The 21,925-nt window shown below is 44.3% G+C and overlaps 1 protein-coding gene across 1 annotated transcript; it reads left to right on the top strand.

The window, feature by feature from the left end:
- Positions 1-6,080: 6,080 nt before the first annotated feature.
- LOC135521126 (probable ribonuclease ZC3H12C) lies at positions 6,081-20,727 on the top strand. The gene is made up of 5 exons (XM_064947061.1): positions 6,081-6,803; positions 6,973-7,112; positions 18,433-18,667; positions 18,790-18,896; positions 18,992-20,727. Exons 1-5 carry the CDS (start codon positions 6,112-6,114, stop codon positions 20,437-20,439), a joined length of 2,622 nt encoding a protein of 873 aa, XP_064803133.1. The 5' UTR covers positions 6,081-6,111; the 3' UTR covers positions 20,440-20,727.
- Positions 20,728-21,925: the final 1,198 nt, after the last annotated feature.

The raw sequence follows: 21,925 nt of genomic DNA on the forward strand, positions 1-21,925 counted from the left end.
ATTTCAACCGCAAGCTCTGGACATTTATACCTGGATCTCGGAGCTAGCTAGCTGCTATCCGTGTGACTATCGGCTTACGTCGATTCCAGAGCAAACATCAATTATTCCGGAGCTAGCCAGCTGAAGAGTTCCATCAGTCACTCCTGGGCTACAATCACCTATCCGGACCCATTTTACTGCCAACGCGGAGCCCCACTGGGCCTTCACAACTGGACTACCGACGTTATCTGCCCGAGGGAGTTATCCAGCTGGCTCCTCCGTCTTGACGTTACCTGAACGCCCATCTGTGGTCCGCTAATTGTTAGCTGTCTTATCGGCTGCTATCTGAATAGACCTATCGGACATTTTTTTTTCTTTCTTGGGCCTCTATAACTATATCTATTTTTTTTTTTGAATTGGATTGATCCGCTCTACCACACGGAACCCTACTAATCCTACCGACAGAAACGCACGAGGTGGCTAAAAACAGACCTCCATCCTATGCTAGCTTGCTACCGATGGCCCGGCTAGCTGTCTGAATCGCCGTGACCCCAACCAACCTCACTACTCACTGGAACCTTTTGATCACACGACGAAGCATGCCTCTCCTTAATGTCAATATGCCTTGTCCATTGCTGTTCTGGTTAGTGTTTATTGGCTTATTTCACTGTAGAGCCTCTAGTCCTGCTCACTATACCTTATACAACCTATTAGTTCCACCGCCCACACATGCGATGACATCTCCTGGTTTCAATGATGTTTCTAGAGACAATATCTCTTTCATCATCACTCAATACCTAGGTTTACCTCCACTGTATTCACATCCTACCATACCTTTGTCTGTACATTATACCTTGAAGCTATTTTATCGCCCCCAGAAACCTCCTTTTACTCTCTGTTCCAGACATTCTAGATGACCATATCTCATTGCTTTTAGCCGTACCCTTATCCTACTCCTACTCTTTTCCACTTGTGATGTAGAGGTGAACCCAGGCCCTGCAGTGCCTAGCTCCACTCCTATTCCCCAGGTGCTCTCTTTTGATGACTTCTGTAACCGTAATAGCCTTGGTTTCATGCATGTTAACCTCTAGCGTTGAGCAATCCCGTATCCGGGAGCGTAATCATAGCCTCAAGCTCATTAGCATAACGCAACGTTAACTATTCATGAAAATCGCAAATGAAATTAAATAAATATATTCACTGACAAGCTTAGCCTTTTGTTAACAACACTGTCATCTCAGAATTTCAAAATATGCTTTTCAACCATCGCTACACAAGCATTTGTGTAAGAGGTATTGATAGCTAGCATAGCATTAGCCTAGCATTCAGCAGAAAACATTTTCACAAAAACAAGAAAAGCATTCAAATAAAATCATTTACCTATGAAGAACTTTGGATGTTTTCAATGAGGAGACTCTCAGTCAGATAGCAAATGTTCAGTTTTTCCAAAAAGATTATTTGTGTAGGAGAAATCGCTCCGTTTTGTTCATCATGTTTGGCTAAGAAAAAAAAACAAAAATTTAGTCATTACAACGCCAAACTTTTTTCCAAATTAGCTCCATAATATCGACAGAAACATGGCAAACGTTGTTTAGAATCAATCCTCAAGGTGTTTTTCACATATCTATTCGATGATAAATAATTCGTGGCAGTTGTGTTTCTCCTCTGAAGAAAATGGAAACATGCACACAGCTGGAGATTATGCAATAATTTCGACGGAGGACACCAAGCGGGCACCTGGTAAATGTAGTCTCTTATGGTCAATCTTCCAATGAGATGCCTACAAATACGTCACAATGCTGCAGACACCTTGGGGAAACGAAAGAAAGTGTAGGCTCATTCCTGGCACATTCACAGCCATATAAGGAGACATTGGAACACAGCGCCTTCAGAATCTGGACCATTTCCTGTTTGAAATTTCATCTTGGTTTCGCCTGTAGCATAAGTTCTGTGGCACTCACAGATAATATCTTTGCAGTTTTGGAAACATCAGAGTGTTTTCTTTCCAAAGCTGTCAATTATATGCATAGTCGAGCATCTTTTCGTGACAAAATATCTTGTTTAAAACGGGAAGGTTTTTTTATCCAAAAATGAAAAGAGAGCCCCCTATATCGAAGAAGTTAACATTAGAAGCCTCCTCCCTAAGTTCTAGCTGTGTCTGAATCCTGGCTTAGGAAGACCACCAACAATTCTGAAATTTTCATCCCAAACAACAACATTTTCAGACAAGATAGAACTGCCAAAGGGGGCGGTGTTGGAATCTACTGCAAAGACAGCCTGCAGAGTTCTGTCCTACTATCCAGGTCTGTACCCAAACAATTTGAACTTCTACTTTTAAAAATCCACCTCTAAAAACAAGTCTCTCACCGTTGCCACCTGCTATAGACGACGCCCCCAGCTGTGCTCTGGACACCATATGTGAACTGATTGCCCCCCATCTATCTTCAGAGCTCGTGCTGCCAGGCGACCTAAACTGGAACATGCTTAACACCCCAGCCATCCTACAATCTAAACTTGATGCCCTCAATCTCACACAAATGATCAATGAACCTACCAGGTACCTCCCCAAAGCCGTAAACACGGGCACCCTCATAGATATCATTCTAACCAACTTGCCCTCTAAATACACCTCTCCTGTCTTCAACCAAGATCTCAGCGATCACTGCCTCATTGCCTGCATCCGTAATGGGTCAGCGGTCAAACTACCTCCACTCATCACTGTCAAACGCTCCCTGAAACACTTCAGCGAGCAGGCCTTTCTAATCGACCTGGCCGGGGTATCCTGGAAGGATATTGATCTCATCCCATCAGTAGAGGATGCCTGTTTTTGAGTTTTTGAATGACTTCCTAACCATCTTAAATAAGCATGCCCCATTCAAGAAATTTAGAACCAGGAACAGATATAGCCCTTGGTTCTCCCCAGACCTGACTGCCCATAACCAACACAAAAACATCCTGTGGCGTTCTGCATTAGCATCGAACAGCCCCCGTCATATGCAGCTTTTCAGGGAAGCTTGAAACCATTATACACAGGCAGTTAGAAAAGCCAAGGCTAGCTTTTTCAGTCAGAAATTTGCTTCCTGCAACACTAACACAACAAACATTCTGGGACACTGTAAAGTCCATGGAGAATAAGAACACCTCCTCCCAGCTGCCTACTGCACTGAAGATAGGAAACACTGTCACCACTGATAAATCTGCATTTGTCTATGGCTGGCCATGCGTTCCACCTGGCTACCCCTACCCAGGTCAACAGCACTGCACCCCCCACAGCAATTTGCCCAAGCCTTCCACATTTCTTCTTCTCCCAAATCCAGTCAGCTGATGTTCTGAAAGAGCTGCAAAATCTGGACCCCTACAAATCAGCCGGGCTAGACAATCTGGACCCTTTCTTTCTAAAATTATCTGCCAAAATTGTTGACACCCCTATTACTAGCCTGTTCAACCTCTCTTTCGTGTGATCTGAGATTCCCAAAAATTGGAAAGCAGCTGCGGTCATCCCCCTCTTCAAAGGGGGGAGACACTCTTGACCCAAACTGCTACAGAGCCATATCTATCCTACCCTGCCTTTCTAAGGTCTTCGAAAGCCAAGTCAACAAACAGATTACCGACCATTTCGAATCTCACCATACCCTCTCTGCTATGCAATCTGGTTTCAGAGCTGGTCATGGGTGCACCTCAGCCACACTTAAGGTCCTAAACGATAACTTAACCGCCGTCGATAAGAAACATTACTGTGCAGCCGTATTCATTGATCTGGCCAAGGCTTTCGACTCTGTCAATCACCACATCCGTATCTGCAGACTCGACAGCCTTGGTTTCCTAAATTATTGCCTCACCTGGTTCACCAACTACTTCTCTGATAGAGTTCAGTGTGTCAAATCGGAGGGTCTGCTGTCCGGACCTCTGGCAGTCTCTATGGGGGTGCCACAGGGTTCAATTCTTGGACCGACTCTCTTCTCTGTATACATCAATGATGTCGCTCTTGCTGCTGGTGAGTCTCTGATCCACCTCTACGCAGACGATACCATTCTGGATACTTCTGGCCCATCTTTGGACACTGTGTTAACAACCCTCGAGGCAAGCTTCAATGCCATACAACTCTCCTTTCGTGGCCTCCAATTGCTCTTAAATACAAGTAAAACTAAATGCATAATCTTCAACCAATCGCTGCCTGCACCTGCCCGCCTGTCCAACATCACTACTCTGGACGGCTCGGACTTAGAATACGTGGACAACTACAAATACCTAGGTGTCTGGTTAGACTTTAAACTCTCCTTCCAGATCCACATCAAACATCTCCAATCCAAAGTTAAATCTAGAATTGACTTCCTATTTCCCACCAAAGCATCCTTCACTCATGCTGCCAAACATGCCCCTGTAAAACTGACCATCCTACCAATCCTCGCCTTCGGCAATGTCATTTACAAAATAGCCTCCAATACCCTACTCAACAAATTGGATGCAGTCTATCACAGTGCCATCCGTTTTGTCACCAAAGCCCCATATACTACCCACCATGTACGCTCTCGTTGGCTGGCCCTTGCTTCATACTCGTCGCCAACCCACTGGCTCCATGTCATCTACAAGACCCTGCTAGGTAAAGTCCCCCCTTATCTCAGCTCGCTGGTCACCATAGCATCACCCACTCGTAGCACGCGCTCCAGAAGGTATATCTCTCTGGTCACCCCCAAAACCAATTCTTTCTTTGGCTGCCTCTCCTTCCAGTTCTCTGCTGCCAATGACTGGAACGAACTACAAAAATCTCTGAAACTGGAAACACTTATCTCCCTCACCAGCTTTAAGCACCAGCTGTCAGAGCAGTTTACAGATTACTGCACCTGTACATAGCCCACCTATAATTTAGCCCAAACAACTACCTCTTTCCCTACTGTATTTATTTTATTTTATTTATTTTGCTCCTTTGCACCCCATTATTTTTATTTCTACTTTGCACAAATCTACCATTCCAGTGTTTGACTTGCTATATTGTATTTACATTGACACCACGGCCTTCTTTTTGCCTTTACCTCCCTTATCTCACCTAATTTGCTCACATCGTATATAGACTTGTTTCTACTGAATTATTGACTGTATGTTTGTTTTACTCCATGTGTAACTCTGTGTCATTGTATGTGTCGAACTGCTTTGCTTTATCTTGGCCTGGTCGCAATTGTAAATGCGAACTTGTTCTCAACTTGCCTACCTGGTTAAATAAAGGTGAAATAAATAAATAACTCCTAACCCTAATTGTTTATTATATTGCGTATACCCCTGAGTCCAGGTTTCCCTGGGTCCCTAGATTAGTGTGTCACCGTGTTCAGATGATGCTGTAATACACGTCCCTTTTAAAGGGGTCACTGAGAAATTAGGAGGCTGGCCCATTAGAACAGGTCTTTCTTTTTTTCAGCCAATCACAAACCCCAGCACACAACCACTGATCCTAGTTTGAACATCAGGTGGTGAATGTAAAGAGTCCCCTTTAAATCATGTCAAGACAAAAAAATATCATCCTGCATTCTCCTATATGGGTGTAGTTGCAATGCAGAGTATGTTATTGAGTGTCAATTCTGCCAGGTTTGTGTGTCTTAGCATGGTGTGTTGTTAACACCGACGTTGATGAGAGCTTCTCTGAATGCTGATTTCATCGCTGCTAAAATGCAAATCAGTTGAAGTGAATGATGGAAACGATGGTTTTAAACCTGCCCTTTTGGAAATGCATCTGGTGTGTCATTCAGCCTAACGCTTAATAAGCTCTACTACAGCTCAGGTTACTCAAATAGAGCTCTTCAAGGTTACCTACCACCTGCAGCATGGGGAGGGCTGGGCTCAGTGATTTAAGGGAGGGCTGGGCCCAGTGATTTACTCTGGCTGTTATAAAGTATCTCAACAAGTTAGGAAATAGGAGTCAAATGACTTGGGGGTTAATTGTAACATTACGAAAGGTTCAGATAGAAAAGTATTGAAAATTCCCCAGATTTACAGGAGGAAACCAGTCTGACCAATGCACTTCCTTCTCCCCAAGGCTTCTGTCTCAGGATTGGTCAGAGAGCAGCCTATCAGCAGCAGTGACATTGGGGTCGTCCGGGGTCAGTGGTCCGGTGTTAGATACTGGATGTATGAGACGGCTTAATGGGCCTGAAGGACCATCTGGAGGATGAAACAGGCCACATCCTCAACCTGGGGCTGGATTTGGACTACCTCCACGTGGAAGGCAGCGACCGCCAGGCCAGCTTGAGTGCCACAGTTGGCACCCACTCAGGAGCCTTGGAGGGGGACGAGACGGAGGTAGGAGGCACCCATAGCAGTGTCAGTAGTAGCAGCATCAGCAGTAGTAGTAGTTGTAGTAACTCCTCTGAAGAGAGTGCTGCGTCGGACAGCGAGGATGAACGAGGGGTGCAACATGGCTCTGGTTCTGACGCTCAGACCACCCACCCACACCCCTGTCACCCTGCTGGGCAGGGCCCGGCACAGAGCCCCCATTCTAGAGACCCAAAACACTCCACCAACCCCTTCACAGTGTATCGCTCCAAGATGGAGTTTGCCCTGAAGCTGGGCTATTCTGAGGAGCTGGTTCTGCTGGTTGTGCGTAAGCTAGGGCCCGACGCCCTCATCAATGACATACTGGGAGAACTGGTCAAACTGGGCACCAAGTCAGAAATGGATCAGGCTGGGGGGTCAGCCACCTCCCACTCGCCCTCCTCCTCCTCCTTATCCTCCTCCTCTCTGGACTCCTGCAGGCTGGACTGCTCCTCCCAGCTGATTTTGGATGACAAGGAGAACATCAGGCCTGTGGTGGTGGATGGGAGTAATGTAGCCATGAGGTGAGTCAACACAAACTGCTGCTGCATTCAGAAACACTTTACTCAGGTTCCTTTTCACTCTGAAAAACCTTATCCACTAGTTCTTCTAATCTTTATTCTGTAGTATTATAGAAATAAACGAAGACGCCAAGAATTTCATGACCATGGATTTGTGTATGTTTTTCCACAGCCACGGGAATAAGGAAGTGTTCTCCTGTCACGGCATCCAGCTGGCTGTTGATTGGTTCCTTGAGCGCGGTCACCGTGACATCACTGTGTTTGTGCCCGCCTGGAGAAAGGAACAGTCCAGACCGGACACCCTCATCACAGGTTAACCAGCATTTCCACGTGCACCCCCAACATTCCATAACTCTCCAAACCCCCACCTTATTTTGATTAAACTCCACCCTCACTCCTGTTTTAAATCACCTCTTTCTCCCAACGTTTGTGTCTTCCCTTTACTGTCAAAGGACAGTAACACCAATAACACATTTTAGGTAATTGAGGATGCTCAAATCTCAGGACATTAACCCTTAAAAAAACGTCATCTATCCTCCTGAGACCCCCCAAAAAATGTTTTAGAAAAAAACATGTCACCAAAAATATGTTTAGGCAAAATTATTTAGTTATTTATATTTCATGGTAAGAGCAAAAATGTCCTCTGTGGTCATTAGGATTTAATTATGAAAACATGTACAGTAAGGGCGAAAAATGTTTTGAGAATAACATAAATATTAATTTTCACAAAGTCTGCTGCCTCAGTTTGTATGATGGCAATTTGCATATACTCCAGAATGTTATTAAGAGTGATCAGATGAATTGCAATTAATTGCAAAGTCCCTCTTTGCCATGCAAATAAACTGAATCCCACAAAAACATTTCCACTGCATTTCAGCCCTGTCACAAAAGGATCAGCTGACATCATGTCAGTGATTCTCTCGTTAACACAGGTGTGAGTGTTGACGAGGACAAGGTTGGAGATCACTCTTCATGCTGATTGAGTTCGAATAACAGACTAGAAGCTTCAAAAGGAGGGTGGTGCTTGGAATCATTGTTCTTCCTCTGTCAACCCTGGCTACCTGCAAGCAAACCCATGCCGCAATAATTGCTTTGCGCAAAAAGGGCTTCACAGGCAAGGATATTGCTGAAGTAAGATTGCATCTATATCAACCATTTATCGGATCATCAAGAACTTCAAGGAGAGTGGTTCATTTGTTGTATAGAAGGCTTCATGGTGCCCAAGAAAGTCCAGCAAGCGTGAGGACCATTTCCTAAAGTTGATTCAGCTGCGGGACCCAAGAAAGTCCAGCAAGCGTGAGGACCATTTCCTAAAGTTGATTCAGCTGCGGGATTTGGGCACCACCAGTATAGAGCTTGCTCAGGAATGGCAGCAGGCAGGTGTGAGTGCATCTGCCTCACATTTTCTCTGATGAATCCCTCTGATGAAATTGTGTGGGGCATTCGGAAAAAAGCTTGTCCGGAGAAGACCAGGTGAGCGCTACCATCAGTCCTGTGTCATGCCAACAGTAAAGCATCCTGAGACCATTCATGTGTGGGGTTGCTTCTCCGCCAAGGGAGTGGGCTCACTCACAATTTTGCCTAAGAACATAGCCATGAATAAAGAATGGTACCAACACATCCTCTGAGGGCAACTTCTCCCAACCATCCAGGAACAGTTTGGTGATGAACAATGTATTTTCCAGCATGATGGAGCACCTTGCCATAAGGCAAAAGTGATAACAACGTGGCTCGGGGAACAAAACATCAATATTGTGGGCCCATGGCCAGAAAACTCCCCAGACCTTAATCCCATTGAGAACTTGTGGTCAATCCTCAAGAGGCGGGTGGACAAACAAAACTCCACAAATTCTGACAAACTCCAAGCATTGATTATGGAAGAATGGGCTGCCATCAGTCAGGATGTGGCCCAGAAGTTAATTGACAGCATGCCAGGGCGGATTGCAGAGGTCTTGAAAAAGAAGGGTGAACACTGCAAATATTGACTCTTTGCATCAACTTAATGTAATTGTCAATAAAAGCCTTTGACACATATGAAATGCTTGTAATTATACTTCAGTATTCTATAGTAACATCTGACAAAAAATATCTAAAGACACTGAAGCAGCAAACTTTGTGGAAATTAATATTTGTGTCATTCTCAAATCTTTTGGCCACAATGGTACATTACAGTCAATGGGCACAGTAGGTGAAAAACATCATTGTGGCATCTGGGTGTCCACTATAGAAGGCATTTCTTAATAAGCTCTTACTTAGCTCTTATTTAATGTGAAACCATTATTACACAGTCCTGCCAACTCATTTAACCTCTAGTGACTCCCCATCCCGCATGAGGGAGCGGAATCATCGACTGACACTAATTATCATAACGCAACGGACATAAATATTCCTAGAAAATATTCCTATTCATGAACATCACAAGTGAAATATATTGAGACACAGCTTAGCCTTTTGTTAATCACCCTGTCATCTCAGATTTTCAAAATATGCTTTATAGCCAAAGCTAGACAAGCATTTGTGTAAGTTTATCAATAGCCTAGCATAGCATTTTGTCCAGCTAGCAGCAGGTAACTTGGTCACGGAAAGCAGAAATACAATCAACTTAAATTGGTTTTTTTAACCTTTATTTTACTAGGCAAGTCAGTTAATAACAAATTCTTATTTTCAATGATGGCTTAGGAACAGTGGGTTAACTGCCTGTTCAGGAGCAGAACGACAGATTTGTACCTTGTCAGCTCGGGGATTTGAACTTGCAACCTTTCAGTTACTAGTCCAACGCTCTAACCACTAGGTTACCCTGCCGCCCCGGAGTAGCCTTTGATGAGCTTCGGATGTTTTCACTCACGAGACTCCCAGGTGAAATAGCTCCGTTTGTTCTTCACGTTTGGCTGAGAAATCGACCGGAAATTGCAGTCACGAAAATGCCGAAAAATATTCCAAATTGGCTCCATAATATCGACAGAAACATGGCAAAAGTTGTTTTTAATCAATCCTCAAGGTGTTTTTCAAATATCTATTCGATAATATATCCACCGGGACAATTGGTTTTCCAGTAGGACTGATTGGAATAATGGCTACCTCACAATGCTGTAGACACCTTGGGGAATACGGAGTAATCTGGTTGATAGCCCATTCACTGCTCAATAGGGACGCATTGGAACGCAGCGCTTTCAAAACATGAGGCACTTCCGGATTGGATTTTTCTCAGGCTTTTGCCTGCAATATCAGTTCTGTTATACTCACAGACAATATTTTTACAGTTTTGGAAACTTTAGAGTGTTTTCTATCCTAAGCTGTCAATTATATACATATTCTAGCATCTTGTCCTGACAAAATATCCCGTTTACTACGGGAATGTTATTTTTTGAAAAATGAAAATACTGCCCCCTAGTCACAAAAGGTTTTAACTATTCCTGGGATATTCACTCGCTAGAAGTAATTTGAATATCAAACTGACAAAAGTGATAATTATTAATTACACACTTCTTTTCAAATTTCCAAAAAATGTGCTGATTCTGACGACAGCCATTTTCTTCTACCAGGAAGATAAAGTTGTCAAGGTCATACCACCACACGTGATATAATTGTACATCCCAGAATGTCCTCTCAAAGGGACAACATGACTTAATACAGTGGCTTGCATGGCCTTAGAGATACGGACCAAGAACTGATGTTCACTGGAGAGGACAAAAAATGGAGGATAAGATGAATGATTTCCCTTAATTGAAATTGAGTAACACCAATGATACTTTGTTTCAAGGCATAAACATACATTTCTGCAGTATAAGGGACTTGCATTATGTTTTATCATTGATAAAAGTTCAATATAAACACAGACATATATGATGTGTAACTATATGTCAATTTTAAAGTGTTTTTCATGGTTGCAAAGGCGAGGGATGCACACAAATTCAAGGACAAACCTGAAGCCACTTTAGACTGTTATAGACTTGTCTAACATTTTACCGATATCATTTATTATTTTCATATAGGTGGAAATTGTGTACTTTTACATTCTCTATAGGCACAAGCTGAGCCCTGGTGTTGGGCTACTTGACATTTAAATGTTTCATCAGAAAAGAATCACAAACAAACGCTGGGTGGGTTTGTTCATGAATACAAATAAAATCAAAATAAATGTTATTGGTCACATACACATGGTTAGCAGATGTTATTGCGAGTGTACTGCAAAGGACTAGAAGTGAGGCAGCCCTCTCTGTTGTTGCCATCTTAATTAATTGGTTTTTACATGTCTCACCAGAGTAAAAGTCTGAAGCCATAGACGATTTCTGCACCTAAGTTCCTAGTTTATATTATACTGTATAAGTTCAATCAATCAATCAAATGTATTTATAAAGCCCTTTTTACATCAGCCGATGTCGTAAGTGCTATACAGAAACCCAGCCTAAAACCCCAAACAGCAAGCAATGCAGATGTAGAAGCACTGTGGCTAGGAAAAACTCCCTAGAAAGGAAGGAACCCAGGAAGAAACCTAGAGAGGAACCAGGCTCTGAGGGGTGGCCAGTCCTCTTCTGGCTGTGCCGGGTGGAGATGATAAGAGTACATGGCCAAGATGTTCAAACGTTCATATATGACCAGCAGGGTCAAATAATAATAATCACAGTGGTCATAGATGGTGCAACAGGTCAGCACCTCAGGGGTAAATGTCAGTTGGCTTTTCATAGCCGATCATTCAGAGTTAGAGACAGCAGCTTCCGTAGAGAGAGAGAGTCGAAAACAGCAGGTCAAGGACAAGGTAGCACATCCAGTGAACAGGTCAGGGTTCCATAGCTGCAGGCAGAACAGTTGAAATTGGAGCAGCAGCAGGTGGACTGGGGTGGACTGGGGACAGCAAGAAGTCATCAGGCTAGGTAGTCCTGAGGCATGGTCCTAGGGCTCAGGTCCTCCGAGAGAAGAGAGAAAATTGAGAAAAGAGAGAAAGAGAAAGAGAAAGAGAGAGAGTTAGAGGGAGCATACTTAAATTGACAAAGGACACCAGATAAGACAGGAGAAATAATCCAGCCCCTGTAATAGCGTTAGAGGCAGAAAATCCCAGTGGAGAGAGGGGAACCGGCTAGGTAGAGACAGCAAGGGAGGTTCGTTGCTCCAGTGCCTTTCCGTTCACCTTCACACCCCTGGGCCAGACTACACTCAATCATAGAACCTACTGAAGAGATGAGTCTTCAATAAAGACCTAAAGGTTGAGACTGAGTCTGCGTCTCTCACATGGATAGGCAGAACATTCCATAAAAATGGAGCTCTACAGGAGAAAGCAATGCCTCCAGCTGTTTGCTTAGAAATTCTAGGGACAATAAGGAGGCCTGCATCTTGTGACCGTAGCGTACGTGTAGGTATATACGGCAGGACCAAATTGGAAAGATTGGTAGGAGCAAGCCCATGTAATGCTTTGTAGGTTAGCAGTACAACCTTGAAATCAGCCCAAGCCTTAACAGGAAACCAGTGTAGAGAGGCTAACACTGGAGTAATATGATCAAATTTTTTAGTTCTGGTCAAGATTCTAGCAGCCGTGTTTTATTTTTTTAAATGTATTTATTTAACCAGGTAGGTCAGTTGAGAAGAAGTTACCATTTACAACTGCGACCTGGCCAAGATAAAGCAAAGCAGTGCGACAATAGTCAACAACACAGAGTTAGACATGGGATAAACAAATGTACAGTCAATAAAAATAGAAAAATCTGTATACAGTGTGTGTAAATTAAGTAAGGAGCTAAGGCAATAAATAGGCCGATAGTGGCGAAGTAATTACAATTTAGCAATTTACACTCGAGTGATATGTGCAGATGAGGATGTGCAAGTAGAAATACTGGTGTGCAAAAGAGTAGAAAAATAAAAACAAATATGGGGATGAGGTAGGTGGTTGGTTGGATGGGCTATTTACAGATGGGCTGTGAACAGCTGCAGCGATCAGTAAGCTGCTCTGACAGCTGCGCTTAAAGTTAGTGAGGGAGATATAAGTCTCCAACTTCAGTGATTTTTGCAATTTGTTCCAGTCATTGGCAGCAGAAAACTGAAAGGAAAGGCAGCCAAAGGAGATGTTGGCTTTGGGGATGACCAGTGAAATATACCTGCTGGAACGCATGCTACGGGTGGGAGTTGCTATGGTGACCAGTGAGCTGAGAAAGGCGGAGCTTTACCTAGCAAGGACCTATAGATGACCTGGAGCCAGTGGATTTGGCGACGAATATGTAGCGAGGACCAGCCAACGAGAGCATACAGGTTGCAGTGGTGGGTAGTATATGGGGCTTTGGTGACAAAACGGATGGTTCTGTGATAGACTGCATCCAATTTGCTGAGTAGAATATTGGAGGTTATTTTGTAAATGACATCGCCGAAGTCAGGGATCGGTAGGATATTCAGTTTTACGAGGGTGTGTTTGGCAGCATGAGTGAAGGAGGCTTTGTTGTGAAATAGAAAGCCGATTCTAGATTTAACTTTGGATTGGAGATGCTTAATGTGAGTCTGGAAGGAGAGTTTACAGTCTAGCCAGACACCTAGGTATTTGTAGTTGTCCACATATTCTAAGTTAGAACCGTCCAGAGTAGTGATGCTGGTCGGGTGGGTGGGTGCGGGCAGAGATCGGTTGAAGAGCATGCATTTTGTTATACGAGCATTTAAGAGAAGTTGGAGGCCACGGAAGGAGTGTTGTTTAGCACTAACTGAAGTATTTTTAGTGCTTTATCCAGGTAGACGGAAAGTAGAGCATTGCATTTGTCTAATCTAGAAGTGACAAAAGCATGGACTAATTTTTCTGCATCATTTTTGGACAGAAAGTTTCAGATTTTTGTAATATTATGTAGATGGAAAAAAGCTGTTCTTGAAACAGTCTTGATATGTTCATCAAAAGAGAGATCAGGGTCCAGAGTAACGCTGAGGTCCTTTTATTTGAGACAACTGTACAACCATCAAGATTAGTTGTCAGATACAACAGAATATATTTTTGTTTCTTGGGACCTAGAACTAGCATCTTTGTTTTCTCCAAGTTTAAAAGTAAAACATTTGCCACCATCCACTTCCTTATGTCTGAAACACAGTCTTCCAGGGAGGGAAATGTTGTGGCTTCGCCATGAAATGTACAGCTGTGCATCGTCCGCATAGGAATGAAAGTTAACATTATGTTTCTGAATGACATTACCAAGAGGTAAAAATATATAGTGAAAACAATAGTGGTCCTAAAACGGAACCTTGAGGAACACCGGAATTTACAGTTGAATTGTCAGAGGACAAACCATCCACAGAGAAAAACTGATATCTTTCATGACAGATATGATCTAAACCAGGCCAGAACATGTCTGTGTAGACCAATTTGGGTTTCCAATCTCTACAAAAGAACGTGGTGACCGATGATATCAAAAGCAGCACTAAGGTCCAGGAGCACGAGGACAGATGCAGAGCCTTGATCTGATGCCATTAAAAGGTCATTTACCACCATCACTAGTGCCGACTCAGTGCTATGAAGGGGTCTAAAACTAGACTGAAGTGTTTCATATACATGGTTTGCCTTCAGGAAGGCAGTGAATTGCTGTGCAACATTTTTTTCAAAACATTTTGAGAGGAATGAGAGATTCGATATAGGTCGATAGTTTTTTATATTTTCTGGGTCAAGGTTTGGATTTTTCAAGAGAGGTTTATATTACTGGCACTTTTAGTGAGTTTGGTACACATCTGGTGGATATGGAGGCGTTTATTATGTTTAACATTGGAGGGCCAAGCACAGGAAGCAGCTCTTTCAGTAGGTTAGCTGGAATAGGGTCCAGTATGCAGCTTGAAGGTTTAGAGGCCATGATTATTTTAGTCAATGTGTCAAGAGATATAGTATTAAAAACTTGAGTGTCTCCCTTGATCCTAGGCCCTGGCAGTGTTGCGCAGACTCAGGACAACTGAGCTTTGGAGAAATACGCATATTTAAAGAGGAGTCCGTAATTTGCTTTCTAATGATCATGATCTTTTCCTCAAAAAAGTTCATGAATTTATCACTGCTGAACTGAAAGCCATCCTTGCTTGGGGAAAGCTGATTTTTAGTTAGCTTTGCGACAGTATCAAAAATAAATGTTGAATTGTTGCTATTCTCCTCAATTAATTTGGAAAAATAGGATGATCGAGCTGCAGTGAGGGCTCTTCGATACTGCACGGTACTGTTTTTCCAAGATAATCGGAAGACTTCCAGTTTGGTGTAGTGCCATTTCCATTCCAATTTTCTGGAAGCTTGCTTCAGGGCTCTGATATTTTCTGTATACCAGGGAGCTAGTTTCTTATGACAAATGTTTTTGGTTTTTTGTGGTGCGACTGCATCTAGGGTATTACACAAGGTAAACTTGTTGTACTCTGACGTTTTTGGGTAGGTGGAGGGAGTCTGGGAGGGAATTTAGGAATCATTGAGTTGTTCGAGAATTTATAGCACGGCTTTTGATGACCCTTGGTTGGGGTCTGAGCAGATTATTTGTTGTGATTGCAAAAGTAATAAATGGTGGTCCGATAGTCCAGGATTATGAGGAAAAACATTAAGATCAACATTTATTCCATGGGACAAAACTAGGTCCAGAGTATGACTGTGGCAGTGAGTAGGTCCAGAGACATGTTGGACAAAATCCACTGAGTCGATGATGATGAAAGCCTTTTGGAGTGCGCCTGTGGACTTTTCCATGTGAATATTAAAGTCACCAAAAAACATAATATTATCTGCCATGACTACAAGGTCCGAAAGGAATTCAGGTAAGAATGCTGAATAAGGTCATTTTATGGGGGGGAAGTGAAATTTGCTATCGTAAATGTTAGCAACACACCCGCTTTTGCGGGAAGCGCAGAGGATATGGTCAATAGTGTAACCTGGAGGAGAGGCCTCATTTAATACAGTAAATTCACCAGGCTTATGCCATGTTTCAGTCAGGCCAAATACATCAAGACTATGATCAGTGATGAGTTCATTGACTATAACTGCCTTGGAAGTGAGGGATCAAACATTAACATGAACTATTTTGAGATGTGAGATACTGTATCACAATCTCCTTCAATAATGACAGGAATGGAGGAGGTCTTTATTCCAGTGAGATTGCTAGAGCAAAACACTGCCATGTTTAGTTTTGCCCAACCTAAATTGAGGCACAGACATGGTCTCAATGGGGATAGCTGGGCTGACTACACTGACTGTGCTAGTGGCAGACTCCACTAAGCTGGCAGGCTGGCTAACAGCCTGGTGCCTGGCCTGCACCCTATCTCATTGTGGAGTTAAATGAGTTGGAGCCCTGCCTATGTTCATACATAAGATGAGAGCACCCCTCCAGCTAGGATGGAGACCATCACTCCTCAGTAGGCCAGGCTTGGTCCTGTTTGTGTGTGAGTCCCAGAAAGAGGGACAATTATCTACAAATTCTATCTTTTGGGAGGGGCAGAAATCAGTTTTCAACCAGTGATTGAGTTGTGAGACTCTGCTGTCGAGCTCATCATTCCCCCTAACTGGGAGGGGGCCAGAGACAATTACTCGATGCCGACACATCTTTCTAGCTGATTTACACGCTGAAGGTATGTTGCGCTTGGTGACCTCTGACTGTTTCATCCTAACATTGTTCGTGCCAACGTGGATAACAATATCCCTATACTCTCTACACTCGCCAGTTTTAGCCTTAGCCAGCACCATCTTCAGACTAGCCTTAACGTAGGTAGCCCTGCCACCTGGTAAACAGCGTACGATCGCTGATCGATTCTTAACTGCAGGTCTAATACTGAGAGTAATGGAGTCGCCAATGACTAGGGTTTTCAATTTGTCAGAGCTAATTTGTCAGAGCTAACCATGTGACATCTCACCATTAAATGTGCTGCATGGTCAAACTGACATCTTTATTGGCCTTGCATCATTTACAGTGATATGGCCTCTGCAGAAGTCAGGGCATTCACACTTCTTGCGCTTTGTAGAGCAGCGCAGAGCTGTTGTGAAGGAATCAAATCAAATCAAATGTTATTTGTCACATGCGCTGAAATGCTTACATAAATGCCCTTAACCAACAATGCAGATTTAAAAAAATACCTAAAAAAGTATGAGATAAGAATAGCAAATAATTAAAGAGCAGCAGTAAATAACAATAGTGTGGCTTTATAGTACCGGTACAGAATCAATGCGTCAATGTAACTGAGGTAATTATGTACATGTAGGTAGTGTTATTAAAGTGGCTATGCATTGATAATAACAGAGAGAGAGTAGCAGCAGCATGCGTGAGTAGCAGCAGCGAGGGTGGGGCAATGCAAATAGTCTGGGTATCCATTTGATTACCTGTTCAGGAGTGTTATGGCTTGAGGGTAGAAGCTGTTTAGAAGCCTCTTGGACCTAGACTTGGCGCTCCAGTACAGCTTGCTGTGCGGTAGCAGAAAGAACAGTCTATGACTAGGGTGAATGGAGTCTTTGATCATTTTTAGGGCCTTCCTCTGACACCGCCTGGTTTAGAGGTCCTGGATGGCAGGAAGCTTGGCCCGAGTGATGTACTGGGCCTTGCGGTCGGAGGCCGAGCAGTTGCCATAATAGGCAGTGATGCAACCCGTCAGGATGATCTCAATGGTGCAGCTGTAAAACCTTTTGAGGTTCTGAGGAACCATGCCAAATCATTTTCAGTCTCCTGAGGGGGAATAGGTTTTGTAGTGCCCTCTTCACGACTGACTTGGTGTGCTTGGACCATGTTAGTTTGTGATGTGGACACCGAGGAACTTGAAGTTCTTAACCTGTTCCACTCCACTACAGCCCCGTCGATGAGAATGGGGACGTGCTCGGTCCTCCTTTTCCTGTAGTCCACAATCATCTCCTTTGTCTTGATCATGTTGAGGGAGAGGTTGTTGTCCTTGCACCACACGGTCAGGTCTCTGACCTCCTCCCTATAGGCTGTCTCATCATTGTTGGTGATCAGGCCTATCACTGTTGTGTCATCGGCAAACTTAATAATGGTTTTGGAGTTGTGCCTGGCCGTGCAGTCATGAGTGAACAGGGAGTACAGGAGGGGACTGATCACACACCCCTGAGGTGCCCCTGTGTTGAGGATCAGCGTGGAGGATGTGTTGTTACTTACCAATACCACCTAGGGGCGGCCCATCAGGAAGTCCAGGATCCAGTTGCAGAGGGAAGTGTTTTGTCCCAGGGTGCTTAGCTTAGTGATGAGCTTTGAGGGCACTATGGTGATGAACGCTGAGCTGTAGTCAATAAAACCAATTCACACATAGGTGTTCCTTTTGTCCAGCTGGGAAAGGTCAGTGTGGAGTGCAATAGAGATTGCATCATCTGTGGATCTGTTGGGGTGGTATACAAATTGGAGTGGGTCGAGGGTTTCTGGGATAATGGTGTTGTAATGAGCCATGACCAGCCTTTCAAAGCATTTCATGGCTACAGACGTGAGTGCTACGGGTCGGTAGACATTTAGGAAGGTTACCTTAGTGTCAAGGAAGTGAGTTTGTATCTATACAGGACCCCCACCTACCGTCAACCAATCATGTGAATGTGGAGAAATATGGAGCTATACAGAGCCCTCCGCATTATTACAACATTTGAAAGGCGCATGGCGATGTGTTACGGTGCTCAATTTGGCCTCTGCAATTGCGTTACATAATGCATACCTCTCTCTCTCTCTTCTCTCTCTAGACCAGGAGATATTGCGGCATCTGGAGAAAGACAAGATCCTTGTGTTCACTCCCTCTCGTCGGGTCCAGGGCCGCCGGGTGGTCTGCTACGACGACCGCTTCATCGTCAAGCTGGCCTACGAGTCCGACGGCATAATCGTCTCTAACGACAACTACCGGGACCTGGCCAATGAGAAGCCAGAGTGGAAGAAGTTCATTGATGAGCGGTTGCTCATGTATACGTTCGTCAATGACAAGTATGGAAGTCCCACCAACACAGTGGACAAAGAGCCTATCACTATTCGTATCTGGAGTTGTTTTTCCAAGGGGATTGATCTGTGGATATCTGATGGTGTGTCTGGTATGTGGTTGTGTCCAGGTTCATGCCTCCTGATGATCCTCTGGGTCGCCATGGTCCCAGTCTGGAGAACTTCCTGAGGAAGAGACCAGTTATCCCAGAACACAGGAAGCAGCAATGTCCCTATGGTAACACCTAGCCATTCTCTCTTATGCATCATTCATTCAGCCTCTTTTGGTTTGTCTCAAAATTGAGAGTTAACCATCCTGTATTCTCTCCTTAGGGAAGAAGTGCACTTACGGCCAAAAGTGTAAGTTCTTCCACCCTGAGAGAGGCAGTCAGCCCCAACGCGCTGTGGCCGACGAGCTGCGTGCCAAGAACTCCTCTTCATCCTCTACCTCTTCCTCCAAAATGGTGGGCGAGGCTCTGATGGTGAAGAGTCACAGCATGTCCAGCAGCTCCAGGGTAGACGGGATCCCAGACCCCCACCAAGCTCCCTCAAGGAGACAGTCGGACCCCAGCCTTTGCGCACCCTCCTACAACGACCTCCTGGAAGAGCGTCTGGGCAGGAGGACTAAAGCAGAGGCCCGCAGAGGGAGTAGCAGCAGCAGTAGCAGCAGCAGCAGCCTCCTGGCTTCTGCTCCTGGGGGACCTCCTTCCAGCCACGGCTTCTCTCTTCAGGACTTTGGGAACACCTCCTCCAAAGCTCCAGGGCTGTCGGGGCTTGGTCACTCAAAGTCATACTCCACCTGTGAATCCCCGGAGCTAAGCTACCACTCCCTGATGGGGGCTTACTCCAGCCTAAGCCTGGTAGTGCCGCGGAGCCCCGATCGGCTGTTCCCAGCTGACCTACGGACGGGCTCAATGGTGTCTGACTGCAGCAGCGAGGGCAGCGTGAGCTCAGACTCCTTCTCCCCTGATCCCCTGCTGGATGACAGCCTCAAGTGCCACTATCCCCACCCCCATCACCACCACCATCACTGCCCTAGCTGCTACCCACATCACCCCAACCACCCACCCCCTGGTTTGACCCAGCACCCCCATGGAGGCTCCCACCATGGCTACCCTCTAGCTCAGAGCAGCCTGGAGGATCCTCCCTCCTCCCTCCACCACTTCAAGGCCCAGCTCTCCTACCTTCCTCCCCATATTCAGCAACCGTCTGTGGGGAGCCACTCTGGCTGTTCTGGGAACTACCCCCCCCAACCTCTATCCCAGACCTCAAGCCCCCACTCCCACTCTCACAGCTCTCCTCTGGGGCATAACCTGGGGGGCTCCACCTGGCAGGACAACAACAGCCTCTACAAGCAATCCCCTGTCCACCCAAGGAGGATCTACCCTGGGCCAGGACAGGAGCAGCGACTGGCCAGATGGGACCTCCACTACAAGCATCTCCCCCAGGCCTGCTACGAGCCTTTCACTTTCCAGTCCCTGCCTGAGGGCCGCAAACAACCCTGGCACTCACCCTGGCCCAGGGGGACACACTCTCCCCATCCTCAATCCCTTTCCTCCTCCCATCTTCCACCTCTTACCCACCACTCTACGGCCCCCCAGCACCAGGAGCCCCCTGCCCTGGGCAGATACCAGAACGTGAGGGAGAATGTGTTTGTCAACCTGTGTAACATCTTCCCCCCAGAGCTAGTGAGGGTGGTGATGGTGAGGAACCCCCATGTGATGGACGCCCAGCAGCTGGCTGCAGCCATCCTGGCTGAGAAGTCCCAGGCTGGCTACTGAGTACTGGCTCTACTGTAGCAGAGGAAATAAGTGGGGTGCTCAACTCTATAGTCTCCCCAAAACATCTACGATGCAGGGGAAGATGCTTTATCTTTTTCCATCAAATATTATTTTTTTCAACCTTATTGGTTTTTTTTCACTGCCCTGCTCGTTCATTACTGTTGTGTGTTATGAGAACTCCTTCAGCACTTAAGGTCAGGATTCCGGAGATTCTGAATGGGATGTGTTGCTTTAATTTATTTATTTTGTAATATATTTTAAATTATTTCTATAGCTTTTCATATTTTTTAATGGCACTTTTCATAGATTTATTTATGATTTTTATTTTATTTTTGGAAATCATATCATAGGGTAAGGAGGGCTCAAGTGTTTCAGGGTGCTTCAGAGTTAGGGAAAGTGTCAAAACAGGGTGAATTCTGGGATTCCAAATCTAGGGTATAGTTTGTCGTCATAAAATTACACTTCCAAACATTTAAACTTAAAGACAAAGCAGATACATAAGTCCAAGCTACACTGATTTCATTTCATCCCTGTCATTTCTCATCAGAGAATTGTTAAAACAGGAGGTGAATTTGATATCATGGTTGAAAGATTTAATGAATTTCCCCTTTAGAGAAGTGAAACGCAGGAACTCCAACTGTTAAAGGCCTGATAAAGTTCATGTGAAAACCCCAGATTATTGTTTACTCTTACATACAGGAGCTAGTTCCTCTCTGGGGAGAGACCAAAAACTTACTTCACAGCATGGAAGATTGCGATATTGATTTTCTTTTCCTTTTTTAAATAATTTTTCTTTGTCCTCCAAAAAACATTCTGGCCATTGAAATCATATCAAGATGGTTCTTGAGGATATTCAAACTAGTGCAGGTGCACTGTTCGTTTTAACAGTTTTTTAAATATATATTTTATTTTACGTATGAATGTGTTAATTTATTTGTCCCTTTGTCATTTTCATTATGAGTAAGAGTATTTTAGTTAAAGAGGGTATTGTTACAAGAGAAGACGTCTGGTGTAACCATCCAGACAGACAGACAACTGTAACTTCAGTCTGTGGACAAGGTATTTCTAAACTCTAGCTCCTGGCTAAGAATCCATTGCAAGTTGTCACTATCACTGAGTGAATATAATAAATAGTTAGGCAATGACACCTCTCACACAGCAGTCCAAAACACTGGACTTGTGTTGCCAAGGTAACCTGACCACCACATACTTTAGTGAACAAGAGAATGCCTCTCCTCGTTGATACAAATTGTATCCTATTAACTTAAACCAGATCATTGTTTTATATGAGAATATTTATACAAAAGGTATTTTGAGTATATGTGGCGTAATTGGTCACATTTGTTACTGTTCTAAAATATACTGAACAAAAATATAAACGCAACATGTAAAGTATTGATCCCATGTTTCATACAAGATCCCAGATATTTTCCATACGCACAAGAAGCATATTTCTCTCAAATGTTTACATCCCTGTTAATGAGCA

The sequence above is a fragment of the Oncorhynchus masou genome, chromosome 29 (genome assembly GCF_036934945.1).
Source record: "Oncorhynchus masou masou isolate Uvic2021 chromosome 29, UVic_Omas_1.1, whole genome shotgun sequence".
Classification (NCBI taxonomy): Eukaryota; Metazoa; Chordata; class Actinopteri; order Salmoniformes; family Salmonidae; genus Oncorhynchus; species Oncorhynchus masou.